Source organism: Papio anubis, chromosome 20 (genome assembly GCF_008728515.1).
Source record: "Papio anubis isolate 15944 chromosome 20, Panubis1.0, whole genome shotgun sequence".
In the NCBI taxonomy this organism is placed as follows: domain Eukaryota; kingdom Metazoa; phylum Chordata; class Mammalia; order Primates; family Cercopithecidae; genus Papio; species Papio anubis.
In genome coordinates this window covers 10,144,127-10,162,320 of record NC_044995.1, presented here as the reverse complement: position 1 = coordinate 10,162,320, position 18,194 = coordinate 10,144,127, and the positions used below count along the sequence as shown (strand labels likewise).

The window sequence follows — 18,194 nt, the reverse complement described above, 5'->3', positions numbered from 1 at the left end:
ACAATATGGGTGTAAGTCAGTGGTTCTCCACGGGGGCCTCCTCGAAACAGGTGGACTTTTGGCAATGCCTGGAAGCATCTTACATTGTCACAACTCGGGGGGATGCGGTGCTCCCGGCATCGAGAGGGCGCTGCTAAACATCCCACAGTGCTCAGGACAGGCTCTCACCACAAAGCAGCATCGGTCCCCGAATGTCAGTGCTGATAAACCGTGCACTGCCTCTTCCCACTTGCCTGGTCTATAAACTCAAATTCTCAACTTCTCTCTCTCCTCCTCCCTCCCTCTCCTCCCCCTTCTCCTCCTCCCCTTCTTTTCTCCCTCCTTCCTCATCTCCCTGACTCCTCCTTTCCCACCCACCCCTCATCTGTCTCCCTTCCTTCCCTCCCCGGCCCCCACTCCCCTCGACACCCTCCTTTCCCCTCCCCTCCCCTCCCTTCCCCTCGCCACCCTCCCCTCTCCTCCCCTGCCCTCTCCTCTTCTCCGCCCCCGTTTCTTCTCCTTACATCGCGCCTCGCCTCGCTTCTCGTCCTAATGTCTGCACACCCCTCTGGTGTCTGTCGACCCTCCCAATCGCTTCTCCCGCATTCATCTCTCGCCTGATCCCGGTTCTGTCCGCCCATGCTCATTTCTTTCCCCCAGCCGTGCCCAGGCGCGTTTCCATTGCTCTCCCATTGTCGCCCACCGCGCGTGGGGCGGCCAACTTGGGCCCACGCAGCTCAGCTCCCTCCGCCCTTCCTGCCTCCTGGAGCCTGTTGCTCCCCACACTCTGCCGCCCCCCGCGCGCCCTCCCCAGCCTCTCTGCCCACCCATCTCCACGCTTCTCACCCTCTGACCGGCTCTCTCCCGCCCAGCGCTCCAACCTCTGCTCTCGTTCTCCCCGCAGCCTGGCGGCCCGGTGCGACCCCTGCACGCCCCATGCCGGCCCTCCTGCTCCTCGTACTCCTGGCCTCTAGCGCCGGCCAGGCCGGGGCGCGCCCGTCCAACGCCACGAGCGCCGAGTCCGCGGGCCCGCTGCCCGCCCTGCTGGCGCACCTGCGGCGCCTGACCGGGGCGCTGACGGGCGGCGGGGGCGCAGCGAGCCCGGGCGCCAACAGCACGAGGACCGGCCCCGCGAGCGGAGCGGGCGCGGCGGCCCGGGCGCCCCCTCCCGCCGAGCTCTGCCACGGCTACTACGATGTCATGGGCCAGTACGACGCCACCTTCAACTGCAGCACCGGCTCCTACCGCTTCTGCTGCGGCACCTGCCACTACCGCTTCTGCTGCGAGCACCGTCACATGCGCCTGGCGCAGGCCTCCTGCTCCAACTACGACACGCCGCGCTGGGCCACTACGCCGCCGCCGCTAGCCGGGGGCGCCGGGGGCGCTGGGGGTGCGGGCGGGGGGCCAGGGCCCGGCCAGGCCGGGTGGTTGGAAGGGGGCCGGACGGGGGGTGTCGGGGGCCGCGGGGGCGAGGGCCCCGGTGGCAGCACAGCGTACGTCGTGTGCGGGGTCATCAGCTTCGCCCTGGCCGTGGGAGTCGGCGCCAAAGTGGCCTTCAGCAAGGCGTCCCGTGCGCCCCGGGCGCACCGGGAGATCAACGTGCCCAGGTGCGTGTGCTCTGGGGCGGGAGGACTGCGAGCCTGGGGCGGGGCCCAGCAAGGGAGGTGGAGCCGTCCAAGGAGGAGGGGCTACAGGGATAGGGCGTCTTCAGAGACCAAGGTGGCGGCCTCCGGCGGAGCTGAAGGTGGGCAGGGGCTGAGAAAGCCGTGCCAGAGCCGACCCGGCTATTGCGGAGTGATGCAGGGAGCGGGAGAAGCTCAGGCTCTCATTCATTCGACACGTATTTCTTGAGTATCTTCTGTGGGCCAGGAGCTGGGGATACAGGAGTGAACAAAACAAGGTCTCTGCCATGGTGGAAAAGCCTAACTTCCAAATCCAAGTTCACGGCCCACAGGCTGTGTGACAGTGGACGGGTTACTTAACCTCTCTGTGCCTCAGTTTCCCGTCCGCACAATGAGACTAATCATCGTCCCCACCTATTCGGATTGTAATTAACTGAGTTGATTCGTGCAGAGTCCTGGCACACCGTAAGTGCTCATTAAATATCAGCGGCCCAGTCCGTAAGCAGGCAAATGCATGTGCTGTATAATTTTAGATGACTGCTGTGAAGAAAATCAGCGGAAAGTGTGGAGGGAGAGGGCGCTGGATTAGAGGAAGTGATCCGAAAAGCCCTCTGAGCAGAGACCCAAAGGGAGGGAGCGAGCCACGCAGGGATCTGTGGGCGAGAGGTTTGGGGCAGGGGAACTGCGTGCAAAGGCCCTCGGTGGCCTGCAGGGCAGGGAAGTGCCTGTGCAGCTGGGGGCGGTGGGCAGCAGGAGGTGAGGAGAAGCAGGTGGGCCCGGGTTTATTCTGAGTGTGATGGGGCCACTGCAGGGTCCTGAGCTCAGGCGTGATGCCATCTGTCCATTTTAAAATTATGCGAGCTGCGCGTGAGACTGGGTTGTACGGGGCTAGGGTGGGAGGGGGGAGACCCGTGAAGGGGCTGTTGCAATGATCCAGGTGAGAGATTTCAGAGGTGGTGAGTAGTGGTCCGATTTGGGATATGTTTTGGAGGTTCGATCCGTAGGATTACTGAAAGGGATGAAGTGAGGGGAAAAAAGAAGAGTTAAGGTGATTTAATGTTTGAGGTCCGCATCACTGGGAAAATGGAGCACTCTTTGTTGCCATGGGGAAGGCTGCAAAAGGAACGGGAATGGGGTCCCAGATTCAGGGTGGGGTGAGCCCACAGGGAAGTGAGAGGGACCACAGAAGGGGTGGGGTCCACACGAGTTAAGACAGCAGCGCTTCAAGCAGGAAGCGTGGCCCGAGAAAGGGGGTCGTTCGAGGGGGCGTGGCTAACGAGAAACGGGAGTGGCCAATGGCGAAAAAAGCAGGCTGAGTGACAGGTTACCCAAGGGCGAGAGCAGGGAGCGGAACGAAGCCTGGACCCTCCCTGTACCCCTGCCGCCCCCAGACCCCAGGCCGCTGACCACCTCTCTGCCACCTTTAGAGCTCTGGTGGACATTCTGAGACATCAGGCGGGGCCTGGGACCCGCCCGGACCGGGCCCGAAGCAGCTCCCTGACCCCGGGGATCGGCGGTCCCGACAGCATGCCCCCCAGGACGCCCAAGAACCTCTACAACACCGTGAAGACCCCCAACCTCGGTGAGTGGAACGTGGGATCCGGCGCAGCCTCCGTCTCTGGCCACGCCCCCTCATCCTGTAGCCCCGCCCTCCATGGCGGCTCCACCCCCATCACCCCGGACCCGCCCTCACCCCTCTACGCCCGCCTGGCACCGCCTAGTCCTGCGAAAGGCGGACGGGGGCTGGGAACTCCGTAGAGACCCAGACCACCTCGTTGCCCTCCTGTGCGCTCCAGTGGGTGGGCTCCATGGGCACCTTGGTGATGTGGGTTTAGACTTTCTCAAGCCCCTGCGCTCAGTGTCAGACCACCCGACAGCCAACTACACACAAGGGCTCAACTACCAAATTCGAATTTGTCAAGAGCCAGACCGACTGGGTTTGAATCCTGACTCTGCCACTGTGTGACCCGGGTCAAGTGACTTCACCTCTGTGGGCCACAGTTTCTCCATCCGTAAAATGAGAAGCATGACAGTACTCACTTGATGGGGTTATTGTGAAGGGCAAATGAATTGGTGAGACAGGTGTTTAGAATAATGTGTAACACAGACAAAAATACCATGTTAAGGCAAGGGCATTGCTGTTTTTTTTTTTGAGATCGAGTCTCAGCCTGCTGCCCAGGGTGCAGTGGCCGGGTCTCAGCTCACTGCAAGCCTCAGCCCCGGGTTCACGCCATTCTGTCTCAGCCTCCCTAGTAGTTGGGATCAGGCTTCCCGCCACCGCTACCTGCTAGTTTTGTATTTTTAGTAGAGTACTGTCACCCGTGTTAGCCAGGATGGTCTCAACCCTGACTCGCGGATCCCACTGGGCCCCGCCTCCCAAAGTGCTGGGATTACAGGCTTGAGCCACCGCGCCCGGCCTGCTGTTGTTAAATATATATATCTTTAAAATAGGATATATCATATTTAATATATATTACTTAAATATGATCTATATCATTATAATTTATGATGAGTGCATCAGTGGAGAAGTCCAAGGAGCTGTCAGGGGGACTGAGAAGATGTGGTCTGGTTTGGGGGCAGGAGGGCTTCTCCGAGGAAGAGGTATTTGAGCAAAGGCCTGGAGGAGGAGAGGAGTTACTGGGGCTGGGAAGCTCTGGGTAGCAGAGCTTGTGAGCTGGCCAGACTTGAGGACAGGGAGAGGGTGGTTGGTGACCTCCAAGAGGGCCTAGAGTGCCAGGCTGGGCTGAGGAGCTCTGCCTCTGTCCTGAGGGTGATGGAGAGCTGCAGAGGAGTTCGAGCAGAGGAGCAACACAGTCAGCAGTGGGTGGAAGAACTGGTCCTCTGGAACCCATGCGAAGGGAAGAGATGAGAGGAAAGAGTCCCAGGAGGAGGCTGGGATGATAGTCCAGGCAGCAAGAGGACGAGGACGGAGCTGGGGTCAGGGGTGGAGAGGAGAAGAGACATTTGAGCTGGATCTTGAGGCAGATGGGAAGAAGGGCTTCAAGGCAGTGAGAACAGCATGGTGGCATGTGCAAAGGCCCTGTGGCAGGACCACACAGGGCTCACTGGAAAGAGCAATGTGGCTTGAGGGAAGGGATGGGAGATGGGGCTGCAGACATCCAGTGGGTCCAGGTTTTGAAGCCTCAAACATCATTCCTGGGTTCAACTTTGTCCCGTGGGTGATGGCGAGCCATGGGAAGGCTCTTGAGCAGTGGAAGGGCAGTTGCTTCGGTGAGGCTGATCATGGAGATGGATGGGCTGGATGGCCAGAGGCTGCTCTGGCAATCCAGGAGGGAGAGGACACATCAGGGCAGAGATTCAGATATCAGGAGGAACCAAGAGGACATGGGTGGGAGGTGAAGAGAGGTAGCAAGGTGACCCCCTCAGATCTCTAGCCTGGGCACCAGGGAGGGGGGTGCTAGGAGCTTGGGACAGACCACTTACCCATCCCTGAGCCTGTGCCCACTCTTTCCACCTTCAAGACCCCCAGCCTCAGTTCATGTGGCCAATGGCATGGGTTGATCTGTGGAGCTCTAACGAGGTCCTGCATGGGGGGCCAACCATGGGGCCAGAGTCCTTCCCAGAGATCAGGGCCACGGTGCCAGCTGGGAGTCAGCGATGGCAGTGACGTCACCTCCCTTCTCGGTCCCCCCAGATAATCTGCACCACAACTACCTGCACCTCAACGTCAACAGCCCCAAGCACCACGCCGCCACACTGGGTACGGGTGAGGGGCTGGCTGCAGGAAAGAGCAGGGCTCCTTCCCTTCCCCCTTTGTGTTGGGCCAGCCATGCCAGGTGCCCAGTGTAGAGCAGGAGCGAGACCGCTGTGAGCTCAGTCCTCATGGCGCTCATGGTCTGGCCAGGTCACCACGTGAACCTGCCTCCTCGTGTGGACGCTGAAAGTGGCATCTCTCTCCTACATGGTTGAGGAGAAGGTGCATGGAGCCTGGGGCCAGGCACTCAGTGAATGCTGACAAATGCCTGGTGCCCCCTTCTCGGGGCCCTCTTCCCCAGCATCAAGCCTGTCTCCTGGAGAGGAGGGGTTGGGGTGAGAAGAGGGAGCTTGAACTGCTGGAATTATGATGGGCTACAATCTCAGATTTCTAACTACCCAAAGAACTGCTGGGTCTGAGGGAGGAGGGGCTGGGGGCCTGGACTCCTGGTCTGAGGGAGGAGGGAGCTGGGGCCTATACTCCTGGGTATGAGGTAGGAAGGGGAGCCTGGACCCCGGGGTCTGAGGGAGGAGCTGGGGGTCTGGACCCTGGGGTCTGAGGGAGGAAGCAAATGGACCCTGGGGTCTGGAGGGAGGAGGGGGCTGGATGTCTGAAATGGAGTTTGAGGGAGGAGGGGCTGGGGGCTTGGAAGGAAGGAATGGAATGGAGGGGTGGAGGGGGGTCTGGAGGGAGGGGGGCTGGGGACTGGACCTGGGCTGGAATGGGTCTGGAGGGAGGGCTGGAGGCCAGGGACGGGTCTGAGGGAGGAGGGGCTGGGGGCCTGGACGCCTGGGTCTGAGGGAGGAGGGGCTGGGAGTCTGGACTCCTGGGTCTGAGGGAGGAGTGACTGGGAGTCTGGACTCCTGGGTCTGAGGGAGGAGGGGCTGGGGGTCTGGACTCCTGGGTCTAAGGGAGGAGGGGCTGGGGGTCTGGACTCCCGGGTCTGAGGGAGGAGGGCCTGGGGACCTGGATGCCTGGGTCTGAGGGAGGAACCTGACTGACCCTGGCCCTGCCCCCTCTAACCCAGACTGGCGAGCCTTGCCGCCGCCCAGCCCCTCCTTGCACTACTCCACGCTGTCCTGCTCTCGGTCCTTCCACAACCTCTCGCATCTGCCCCCGTCCTACGAGGCTGCTGTGAAGTCCGAACTGAACCGCTACTCCTCCCTCAAGAGACTGGGTGAGTCCTAGCAAGGGCAGCGGGCGGTGAAGGGGAGGGGGCGGGGCCAGAGTCTGGGTTCAGGACCATGGACAGTGGCCCAAGCACCTTCCAGTGCTTTAGATTCTCTCCCAGGTTTTACTAAGTTCGTTCTAGAATTACCTGAGGTACTTTTGTATCAGAATCACTTCTGGTTTGTTTCTTTTAAGTGCAACCTTCTGGTCTCCCCTCCCAGGACTTATTATTGTATTCATCAGGACTTGGACTTGCAATTAATAGAAATACAACTTAAGTTAAAGGAAAAAAAAATACGTTGACTTGATCATGGGAAGTCTACAGGTCACCAGATTGCAATGTAGCCGCTGTGGGGGCCCAAGAGCTGTCTCTCAGCTCTCTACGCAACCAGCGGGCCTCATTTTCAGACAGTCTCCCCTTGTGGTGGAGACGACCGCCCTGCAGATGTTCAGGCTGCCGTTCTACCAGCTCAGGGACCCTGGCAGAAAAGAGTCTCTGGCAACAATTCTGGCAAAAAATCCCAGGCCTGGATACCACTGGTGCAAGTTGGGCCACATGCCCATCCCTGAACCCATTCCTGTGACTCTCAAGGACATATTGCAGTCTGTGGCCCATCTCTGGCAGTGGAGCAGCCTTCAAACATCTTAAAATGAGAGCCTCACTAGGAAACACTTGTTCTTCTTTGTTACCATTATGTTTTCAAGACAGGGTCTCACTCTGTCACCCAGCCTGGAATGTAGTGGCATGATCATAGCTCACTGCAGCCTCTACCTCCCCAGGCTCAAGCGTGATCCTTCCGTGTCAGCCTCCCGGGTAGCTGGAACTAAGAGCTTGTGCTGCCATGCCTGGTTAATTTTTTATTTTTTGTAGAGACGGGGTTTCACTGTGTTGCCCAGGCTGGCCTCAAACTCCTGGGCTCAAGCAAGCCACCCACCTCAGCCTCTCAAAGTGCTGAGATTACAGGCATGAGCCACCATACCCAGCCAGAAACTATTTCTTTTTTTTTTTTTTTTTTTTGAGACAGAGTCTCGCTCTGTCGCTCAGGCTGGAGTGCAGTCGCATGATCTCGGCTCACTGCAACCTCCGCCTCCTGAGTTCAAGTGATTCTCCTGCCTTAGCCTCCTGAGTAGCTGGGATTACAGGTGCATGCCACCACATCTGGCTAATTTTTGTATTTTTAGTAGAGATGGGGTTTCACCATGTTAGTGAGGCTGGTCTCAAAGTCCTAACCTTGTGATCCACCTGCCTCGGCCTCCCAAAGTGCTGGGATTACAGGCGTGAACCACTGTGCCCAGCGTTTTTTGTTTTGTTTAATTTGGTTTTTTTGTTTTTTTTGAGATGGAGTTTCACTCTTGTTGCCCAGGCTGGAGTGCAATGGCACCATCTCAGCTCACTGCAACCTCTGCCTCCTGGATTCAAGTGATTCTCCTGCCTCAGTCTCCAGAGTAGCTGGGATTACAGGCATGCGCCACCACTCCCGGCTAATTTTTGTATTTTTAATAGAGACAGGGTTTCACCATGTTGGCCAGGCTGGTCTCGAACTCCTGACCTCAGATGACCCACCTGCCTCAGCTTCCCTAAGTGCTGGGATTACAGGCGTAAGCCACCGTGCTCGGCCCAGAAACGATTTTCATATTGTGACCCGTGAGACACACACACACATATATGTATATATTTTTAATTACAGGAAAGCTTTGAAATTTTTTATTACAGACGTTTCCAAACATACATGCAAGTAGAGAAAAATTATAAGGATCTGGTTCTACTACCTCAACCCCTACTAACTAGCTACATTTTTTTGAGACAGAGGTCGCTCTGTCACCCAGGCTGGCGGTGCGGCCGATCTCGCCTACTGTGCGCCCGCCTCCTGGTTCACGCCATTCTCCTGCCTCAGCCTCGCTGAGTATGCTGGATCAGGCGCCACACTACTGCCCAGCTTGCTTGTATTTTTAGTAGAGACGGGGTTTCACCTGTGTTAGCCAGGAGATGGTCTCGTGAATTCCTCCTGACCTCTGATCCGGCCTACTGGCCTCCCAAAGTGCTGGGATTACAGGCTTGAGCCATCACAGCCTCGGGCCTACATTTTGTTAATCTATACTCCTCCACCCCACTTTTGTGGATTCTTTCTGTTTGTTTGTTTACTTTTAAGAGACAAGATCTCACCTCTTTGCCCAGGCTGGGTAGGGCAGTCATGCTCACTGCAGGCCTGCCTTTCACCCCTGTGTCCTCTGACGTCAGCCTCCCAAGGCACTGGGACTACAGGCGCGGAGCCACCACGCTTAATTTTTTTTTTTTTTTTTTTTTTTTTTTTTGAGACGGGTCTCTATCGCCTAGGCTGGAGCAGTAGGGGTCGGATTCCCCGCTCACTGCAAAGCTCCACTCTGGTTTAATATTCTCCTGCCTCGGGCCTCCCAGGCTTCGGCCACCTCAGCCTTCAAGCTAGTTTCTTTTTGTATTTTTAGTAGAGATGGGGTTTCACCTATGTTAATCAGGGGTATGGTCTCATCTCCTGACCTTGATCTGCCTACCCCCGCCCCTAAAGTGCTGGAATTAAGGGTGCTTGAGCCACCACTGCTGGCCTATAGCCAATGCTCTGGTTTTGGGTTTTTTTGTAGAGATGGAGTCTCACTATATTGCCCAGGTCGGTCCTGAACTCCTGGGCTCAAGAGACCCTCCTGTTCAATCACCCAAAGTGCTGGGATTACAGGAGTGAGCCACCTCGCCTGACCTTGGTGGATTCTTTTAAACTAAATCTCATCCTTTAATATTTCAATCACACACACACACACACGTCTGAAGAAAGAATTTCATGAACCAACACTTACCCCTGATTCCCTTATTACATAAACACTTTCTGATAGTTTTCTCTTCTGGTCTATTTGATTTCATTTTTCAAAATGCTGCTCACTACCCGCAAAATCAACTTCACAAGGTAACAGGTCACAACCCCAAGTGTGAGTCACATTGCTCCAGGATGAGAGGGGATCAGTGGTTCCCCAAAAGCAAGAGTTAGGTTGGGTTCTACTCCCAAAAGAAGGGATAGGCAGAGGCGGGGGAGAAGAAGAGGACGTCCTCCACATCTACTGACCCAGCATTGTGGGCTGGGCCTGGGAATCTGCATTTTGGCCACACAGCTAACGTGGCGCCCGGGATCCTTGTGGGGCGACAGACCTGCATGGGAGCGGGGTGTGAGGAGGTGGGAGGGGGAGGGCTCTGGATGCGCAGGGGACCCACCGCCGTGGCTTTTCCCCCTCTCCCCGCAGCCGAGAAGGATCTGGACGAGGCCTACCTGAAGCGCCGGCCCGTGGAGTTGCCCCGCGGCACGCTGCCCCTGCACGCGCTGCGGCGGCCGGGCACCGGGGGCGGCTACCGCATGGAGGCCTGGGGCGGCCCCGAGGAGCTGGGCCTGGCGCCCGCGCCCAACCCCCGGAGGGTCATGTCCCAGGAGCACCTGCTGGGCGATGGCGGCCGTTCGCGCTACGAGTTCACGCTGCCGCGGGCGCGCCTCGTGTCGCAGGAACACCTGCTGCTGTCCTCGCCCGAGGCCCTGCGCCAGAGTCGCGAGCACCTGCTGTCGCCCCCGCGCAGCCCCGCGCTGCCCCCCGACCCCACCGCCCGGGCCAGCCTGGCCGCCTCGCACTCCAACCTGCTGCTGGGGCCCGGGGGACCCCCAACACCGCTGCGCGGGCTGCCGCCGCCGTCCAGCCTGCACGCCCACCACCACCACGCCCTGCACGGCTCGCCGCAGCCCGCCTGGATGTCCGACGCCGGCGGGGGCGGGGGCACGCTGGCCCGCAGGCCGCCCTTCCAGCGCCAGGGCACGCTGGAGCAGCTGCAGTTCATCCCGGGCCACCACCTGCCCCAGCACCTGCGCACGGCCAGCAAGAACGAGGTGACTGTCTGAGGCCAGGGCCGGGGCTGAGGGGCTGCGGCCTCCCGGGCCCCCCGTCCCAGCCGGGATCCCCCGACACAGGCGCACACACGCCAGGGGCCTGGGGCCCAGATCGGCCCTTGGACAGGAGTCAAAGCCTCCTTCCGGGATGTCCTGGCAGACAAGATTCCTCCTCCTATTACGTCACTGCTTGAGCCAAGGCCTCCTTCCCATGATGTCATCCCAGAGGAAGAGGCCGGCCCATGAGGTCATCGCTAGCAAACATGTCTGTGTTCTCTGATGTCATCACAGGGACAAGGCCTCCTTCCCATGAGCTCATCACAGAGGAAGAGGCCAGCCCGTGAGTCCTCGCTGGAGGCCATGTCCATGTTCTATGGTGTCCTCAGAGGCTTCCTTCTTGTGGTGTAATAACAGAGATGATGCCTTGCCCCATGGCATTCAATCCTGTGGTGTCACTGCAGAGACAATCTCACCGCTAACTCCAAGGCCTCTTTTGGCATCATCGCCATGGGGAAGATATTTTCTCCCTGTGTCTCTGCAGCAGAGAAGATGCCTCTGTCCTATGATGTCATCGTTACAGACAAAGCCATCTTCCTGGGACACGTCGCAGGGGAAAATGCCTCACCAACTGTGTCCTCACTAGACCTAAGGTCTCCTTTTCACCACATCATCACAGGGACCCTGCCTCCTTCCTGTGATGCCATCACCAGAGAAGGTGCCTTGCCCTATGACGTCATCAGAGGGACCGTGCCTCTTCCTGTGATGTCATCACCAGAGATGACCACCCACTCTGGGACCTCTCCAGGAGCAGGCCCCTTCTGCACTGTTGCCCAGAGGCTACGTGCTCTGAGATGGCACGAGGAGAGGCCTCCATTGCTGCCACCATGTTGTAGAAGGCAGGGCAGGCCCAGAGTCCAGGACAACCCCAGGGAAGATGCCAGGGAGCAGAGAGGAGCCCTGTCCTGAGATGTTGTCTGAAGGAAGCATCGCTGGGGAGCTGCCCATGTGGAGGGCCTCCTCCAGAAATGATGGTCTGTGTAGGCTGTTGGCAGCGAACCCCCTACCCCAGTGCTGTGATGGCATCACCAGAGTTTCCTCCTCAGAGGCACTGCCCACTCTGGGAGGCCATCGGTATTGATGGTGTCACCAGAGTTACTGCCTTGTCCCACCGTGACTTAGCTTGGTTGCTCCCTCCCCAAACCCAAGGGACATGCCCAGCAGGATCTCTGCTAGACCCTCTGAGAGGAAATGGGGCCTTGGATCCCATACCTGTGCTATGACTCCTGGGAGACAGAACCACCAGATGCCCTTCTGCTCCCAGGAGGCCACTCTGGATCACCAGGGTCCTGGAGTCCTGGCACTCATAGGTGTCCTATAGCCTGGCCTCACTCTTCTTTCTGCCATATCTAGAGACAATCGCCTCTGTCAACAAAGTCCTAGCCTTCTACTGGGGGGAGGTGCTTGAGGTACACCTACTCTTGCCCTCACTGACACTGTCAGCACCACACAATACCCGCCACTCATGATGGCACTGCACCCAGGGTCAAGTGTTACCCATGTCTGAGGATGGAATCCTTTCCCAGGATTCCCTATGACCCCCAACTATGGTAACATCTTCTTCCAGGATTTACCATGACTAATGGTGTCACTATCTCCCAAGACTCTCCATAGCCAACAGTGTCACCACCCTCCATGACTCCTCACAACCACGGTGTCATCATCTTTCAGGAGCCACCACAGCTGACGATGTCATCATTTCCTAGATCCCACCATGACCAATGATGACATTACCTTCCAGAATCCACTATGCCTGACACAGACATCCTCTACTGAAATCCACTAGGACTGATGATGCCACCATTTCCCATAATCCCTCATGATTTTGGTGTCATCACCTCCCACGACAGAACCATGGTGTCATCCTCCCAAGATCCACTTCAACCATGGTGTCATCATATCCCAGAATTCATTACACCTAAGAGTGTCATGATGTCATCACCTGCCAGATCCACTTTAACCGTGTGTCTTCATGTCCCAGGAGTCACCATAGCTATTATGTTATCAGTTCTCAGGATCCACTCCAACCATGATGTTATTATCTCCCAGGATCCGTGAGATCCAATGCTGTCACCACCCACTAGGATCCACCATAACCCTGGTGTCATCATCTCCCAGGATCCATGAGGTCCAGTGCTGTCACCACCCACTAGGATCCACCATAACCCTGGTGTCATCGTCTCCCAGGATCCATGAGGTCGGATCCACCATAACCCTGGTGTCATCGTCTCCCAGGATCCATGAGGTCCAGTGCTGTCACCACCCACTAGGATCCACTATAACCCTGGTGTCATCATCTCCTGTGATCCATGAGATCCAACGTTGTCACCATCCACTAGGATCCACCATAACCCTGGTGTCATCTCCCAGGATCCATGAGGTCCAATGTTGTCACCATCCACTAGGATCCACCATAACCCTGGTGCCGTCATCTCTCAGGATCCATGAGATCCAATGTTGTCACCATCCACTAGGATCCACCATAACCCTGGTGTCATCCCAGAGTCCACTGCAACCATGTGCCATCACCCCCCAAGAGCCATCATCTTAGGAGCCAAGTACCATGACGGGCTGTATTTCAGTTGTCCTCTGGGGCCGCATGGTACTTACAGTAGTTCACTTAAGGGGAACCAGCATAACAGGCCATATTCCCGTTTCCACAAAAAGGACAGGGGCGGGGCCAGCTGCCCCTCTCTGATGACTTCACCCCCACTCTGGCCCTCCTTATGTCACTGCCTCACTCCTGACTGAGGATGTTGCCTGGATCAACCCCACCACAGATGTGGCCTCAGCCAACCTCACCTTACCCCCCGGTGAGGCACCCAGGCCCCTCCTGACAGCAGCGCTGCCCCTCACCCAGCCATCTGACTGGTGACAGGGTCAACCCAGAAACCTCTCATCACCAGAGGGGAAGCATTTCAACCCTCAGGTGACACCACTGCCCCCTGCCCAGTCCCTGTCACTGGGGCCCCTACCAGGATCAGCTCTCTGCTGGCCCCGGCCAAATTCTCCTCAGATATCCCCGACCCCCGCAGGATGGGCCAAAGCTGGTGACCGACCTGGGGCCTTCAGGGCTGTCTTCTGCCGGCCTCATCCTGCAGCAGGGACGCTGGAGAGCAACGGTCCCTGCCAGCACATCTGCAGGGCCAGGGGTGCTCCTTCACCTCCCTCCCTAACACCCTAACACCGGGGGAGCCTCCAGGGGCGGCAGGAAGTCCCCAGCACCCACTGCACAATCTGCCCTCAATTCTCTTTGTACATAGCCATGTTGCGGGGGCGGCCATTCCCCCACTCTTAAAGGGCTACACGCCCCTCCCCCAGCCCCTAGGGCAAGGTGGGGGGGGTCTCTTCTTCCTCCCCTGGGCCGTCCCCCTCCCTCTTATGTCTCCCCGCAAACACTGGCACCTCACCCTCCTTGTCAGGAGCTTGGGGCAGAGAGCTGGCCCTTGGCTCACACCACAGCGAGGAAACGGCACACTGAGGAAACGGGGTTACCCAAATCTACCTAGGCCCTGGTGCCAGTTCTTCAACCCCACAGCTTCTAGCTGCTCTGAGGAGCTCCTCCCATCCCTTCCGGGGCCTCCCCAGCCCAACACCGCTCAGGCCGACTGTGACTTCCCCAGAAAGGAGCCAGCTTGAGCGCCCGCCCCCTCGCAGCCCCCTCCCAGCCCCCTCCCCTCTGCGCCACACCTCTGCGGAACACTCAGCTTTCTCCAGCCGCCAGGATTTGGGGGTTCGGGCCTTTCAGCTTTTGTATCCCCTTCCACTAGCTCTAGGCCAGCCTGGATTCCAGGAATCCCGCCCCCAGCCCTGTCCCCATTCAGGCGGCACAGGCTGCCTGACCCTGGGGCCTTGATCTGACCTCAAATAAGCCATAGAGGGGAGAAGTCTTGAGGGGTGGGAGCCGGTGTGTACTGACAATTCCCCTCCACGTGTCCTGAGCTGGGACCTTGTCATCTGCCCCAACACATGCAAATGCACACAAATCCATGCATACACAAGCACGCACGTGTGCGTGCGCGCGCACAAACATGCACACACACACACACACACACACACACACACACACACACACACACACAGAGGCATCTCCCTTTCTGGCTGGGGGAGCATGGGAGGGGGCGGTTCACAGGGAGAAGATAAATAGTTCCACACCTGAAGACCCTCCAACAGCTTCTGCCTCCCTCCTCCTCCCTTCCTTTCTCCACTCCCCTCTCCAACACTGGCCCCTTCCCCAAACTGATTCCCTGGTGAGGACAGCCAGAGGAGCTGTGACTTGGTATTTTTTGGAATAAATAGACATTTTCCTGATCGAAGTTCTCAAGGCTTACTGTGGAGAAAGGATGGATTTCCATCCATGTTTGTGGGTCACAGGGGAGGCCCCCTGGCCTCCAACATGTAGCTGGGTGTAGCAGGTGGGCAATGTGCCAAAGGATGGGCTTCTAAGCATTTGTTCCCAGGCCAGGGCCCACCACCAAGAGGAGGGGTCAGGGACTGGAGGTGGGGGTGCACTGTAGGGTGCTTCTAAGTTCTGGGTTTTGTTCTAAGCCCTCGTCATGCCGGGCGCGGTGGCTCACGCCTGTAATCCCAGCACTTTGGGAGGCCGAGATGGGCGGATCACAAGGTCAGGAGATCGAGACCATCCTGGCTAACATGGTGAAACCCCATCTCTACTAAAAATAAAAAAAATAAAAATAAAAAAAATTAGCCAGGCGTGGTGGCGGGCGCCTGTAGTTCCAGCTACTCCGGAGGCTGAGGCAGGAGAATGGTGTGAATCCAGGAGGCAGAGCTTGCAGTGAGACAAGATCGCGCCACTGCACTCAAGCCCGGGTGACAGAGCGAGACTCCATCTCAAAAACAAACAAACAAACGACAACAACAAAAAAAACACCTTATGGCTCACAGTTCTGGAGGCCTGAAGTCCAACATCAAGGAGGTGGCAGCCCGGCCAGGCGCGGTGGCTCACGCCTGTAATCCCAGCACGTTGGGAAGCCAAGGCAGGCGGATCACCTGAGGTCAAGAGTTTGAGATCAGCCTGGCCAACATGGCAAAACCCCATCTCTACTAAAAATACAAAAAAAAAAAAGTTATCTGGGTGTGGTGGCGGGCACTGTAATTCCAGCTAACCAGGAGGCTGAAGCAGGAGAACTGCTTGAGCTTGGGAAGCAGAGGTTGCAGTGCACTGAAATCCCATCACTGCACTCCAGCCTGGGCAACATAAAGAGACTCTGTCGGAAAAAAAAAAAAAAAGTAAAAAGGAGGTGGCGGCGGGGCTGGTTCCTTCTTCCTCAAGAGGGGATCTGCTCAGGCCTCTCTCTCAGGCCTGGTGCTTGGCTGGTACCTTAGGCATCCCTGGGTTTGTAGCTGCACTTCTCCCTGTCGTCACATAGTCTCTCCTCTGTGTGTGTCTGTCTCTGTATCAAAATGCCGCCCCCCACTTTTTGTTTTTTGGGGTTTTTTTTTTTTTGAGATGGAGTCTCTGTCACCCAGGCTGGAGTGGCGCGATCTCAGCTCACTGCAACCTCTGCTTCCCGGGTTCAAATGAGTCTACTGCCTTAGCCTCCCCAGTAGCTGGGACTACAGGCGCGCGCCACCACGCCCAGCTAATTTTTGTATTTTTAGTAGAGATGGGGTTTCACCATATTGGTCAGGCTGGTCTTGAACTCCTGACCTCATGATCTGCCCACATCGGCCTCCCAAACTGCTGGGATTACAGGCGTGAGCCACCGCGCCCGGCCCAAACTCCCCTTTTTATGATGACACTGGCGATGTTAGATGAGGAGCCATGAGGAGCCTCCCACGTAACTTCAGCTTAACTCGTGCATCTGCAAAGACCCTCTCTCCAAACGAGGTCACGGCCACAGGGACGGGGTCGTCAGGACTGGACTCAAACGTCTTTTTTGAGAGACATAATCCGGCCCGTAAGAGGAGGTGTGGCCTGGTGCAGTCCACTGAAGTGTCCATTTTTATGATAATTAGGAAGCATTTTCCAACTGGACATGGTGGCCCACCACCATAATCCTAGCACTTTGTGAGGCTGAGGTGAGAGGATTGCTGAGGCCAGGAGTTCAAGATCAGCCTGGGCAACATAGCAAGACCTCATCTCTTCTAAAAATTTAAAAATTGGCCAGGTGTGGTGGCTCATGCCTATAATCCCAGCACTTTGGGAGGCCGAGGAAGGTGGATCGCCTGAGGTCAGTAGTTCGAGGCTACAGTGAGCTATGATTGCACCACTACACTCCAGCCTGGGCAACAGAGCGAGACCCTGTCTCAAAAGTAAAAAATAGCCAGGCGCGGTGGCTCACACCTGTAACCCCAGCACTGTGGGAGGCTAAGGCAGGTGGATTACTTGAGGTCAGGAGTTTGAGATGAGCCTGGACAACGTGGTGAAACCTTGTCTCTATTAAAAACATAAAAATCAGCTGGACGTGGTGGCGTGCACCTGTAGTCCCAGCTATTTGGGAGGCTGAGGCAGGAGAATCACTTGAACTCGGGAGGCAGAGGTTTCAGTGAGCTGAGATCGCGTCACTCCAGCCGGGGTGACAGAGCAAGACTGTCTCAAAACTAAAAAATACGAAAAGGAAGCATTCTCCCTGCCTGCTTCCCTCTCCCACCCAGTGCATTAAAACATTTGCGCAGTGCGGACTAGAGTTGCCTCCTTGCCTTAGTGCTTGGATGCAGACTCTGGCCAAGAGGGGAGGTTCCTCTATGTACCAATTTTATGAACTTTAGGAAAATTCTCCCTAGATGCAACTAAATGTTTGTCTCTAAGCTGCAGGCTTTCACCTTGCATCTGAGGGTTTGTTTGCACATCACTCTGGAAAGAGAATTGGAGAGACACACACAAAAGACAGGTAGAAAAATACCACGAGGCAGCAACTACCCATCCCCAGTTTGAGACTCCAAGGGGCACCGTTGAATTTTATTTTCTGCTATGCCAGTTCACTAATTCAGTCAACAAAATACAGTGAACGGCACAAACAAGGTCCTTGTTCTTGAGGAACAAGTGAATCCATGGAAGTCCCTCAGTTCTCCCACAAACCTCTCTTGGCTTCTGTTCCTGGCAACCAAATGCACCCTGACAATGACAGTGATTGTAATGGGGAAAAAATTAGAAAATCCAGAGAAACAAGGAGAGAACAAAATGGAGATCTCCTGATTTCTTGCTGCTCAGAGTCAAATGCTGTTTGCATTAGCTATGTTTTCTTCTAGAAATTTCCTCATTTTTTTTTTTTTTTTTTTTTTTTACAAATCAGTCTTCCTATATATAGACTGCTCTGTAACCTCTTTTCTCTTTTCTTTCTTTTTAAATTTTGTTTTGTTTTTTGAGACAGAGTATCGCTCTGTCACCCAGGCTGGAGTGCAGTGGCGCGATCTCGGCTCACTGCAACCCCTGCCTCCCAGGTTCAAGCGATTCTCCTGCCTCAGCCTCCCAGTAGCTGGGACTATAGGCGCCCACCACCATGCCTTGCTAATTTTTGTATTTTTAGTAGAGATGAGGTTTCACCATATTAACCAGGCTGGTCTCAAACTCCTGACCTTGTGATCCACCTGCCTCAGCCTCCCAAAGTGCTGGGATTACAGGCATGAGCCACCGTGCCTGGTCCTTTTTTTTTTTTTTGAGATAGAGTCTCGCCCTGTCTCCCAGGTTGGAGTGCAATGGCGTGATCTCAGCTCACTGCAACCTCTGCCTCCCAGATGCAAGCAATTCTCGTATCTCAGCCTCCTGAGTAGCTGGAACTACAGGCGTGTGCCACC

General features: G+C 56.6%; 1 protein-coding gene and 1 pseudogene across 1 annotated transcript; both read left to right on the top strand.

Annotated features, from left to right (window-relative positions):
* The first annotated feature begins 468 nt into the window (after window positions 1-468).
* On the top strand, window positions 469-10,413 carry SHISA7 (shisa family member 7). The gene is made up of 4 exons (XM_031659295.1): window positions 469-1,586; window positions 3,029-3,183; window positions 6,344-6,493; window positions 9,751-10,413. Exons 1-4 carry the CDS (start codon window positions 619-621, stop codon window positions 10,389-10,391), a joined length of 1,914 nt encoding a protein of 637 aa, XP_031515155.1. The 5' UTR covers window positions 469-618; the 3' UTR covers window positions 10,392-10,413.
* Window positions 10,414-10,428: 15 nt separating this feature from the next.
* On the top strand, window positions 10,429-12,454 carry LOC116271632 (annotated as a pseudogene).
* The last annotated feature ends 5,740 nt before the right edge of the window (window positions 12,455-18,194 follow it).

Bases quoted from the DNA above. Each gene is read 5' to 3' on its own strand.
- SHISA7 (XM_031659295.1), top strand. From the start codon at position 619: ATGCTCATTTCTTTCCCCCAGCCGTGCCCAGGCGCGTTTCCATTGCTC. The intron at 1,587-3,028 runs GTGCGTGTGCTC...TGCCACCTTTAG, and splicing joins CGGGAGATCAACGTGCCCAG to AGCTCTGGTGGACATTCTGA. The intron at 6,494-9,750 runs GTGAGTCCTAGC...CTCTCCCCGCAG, and splicing joins CTCCTCCCTCAAGAGACTGG to CCGAGAAGGATCTGGACGAG.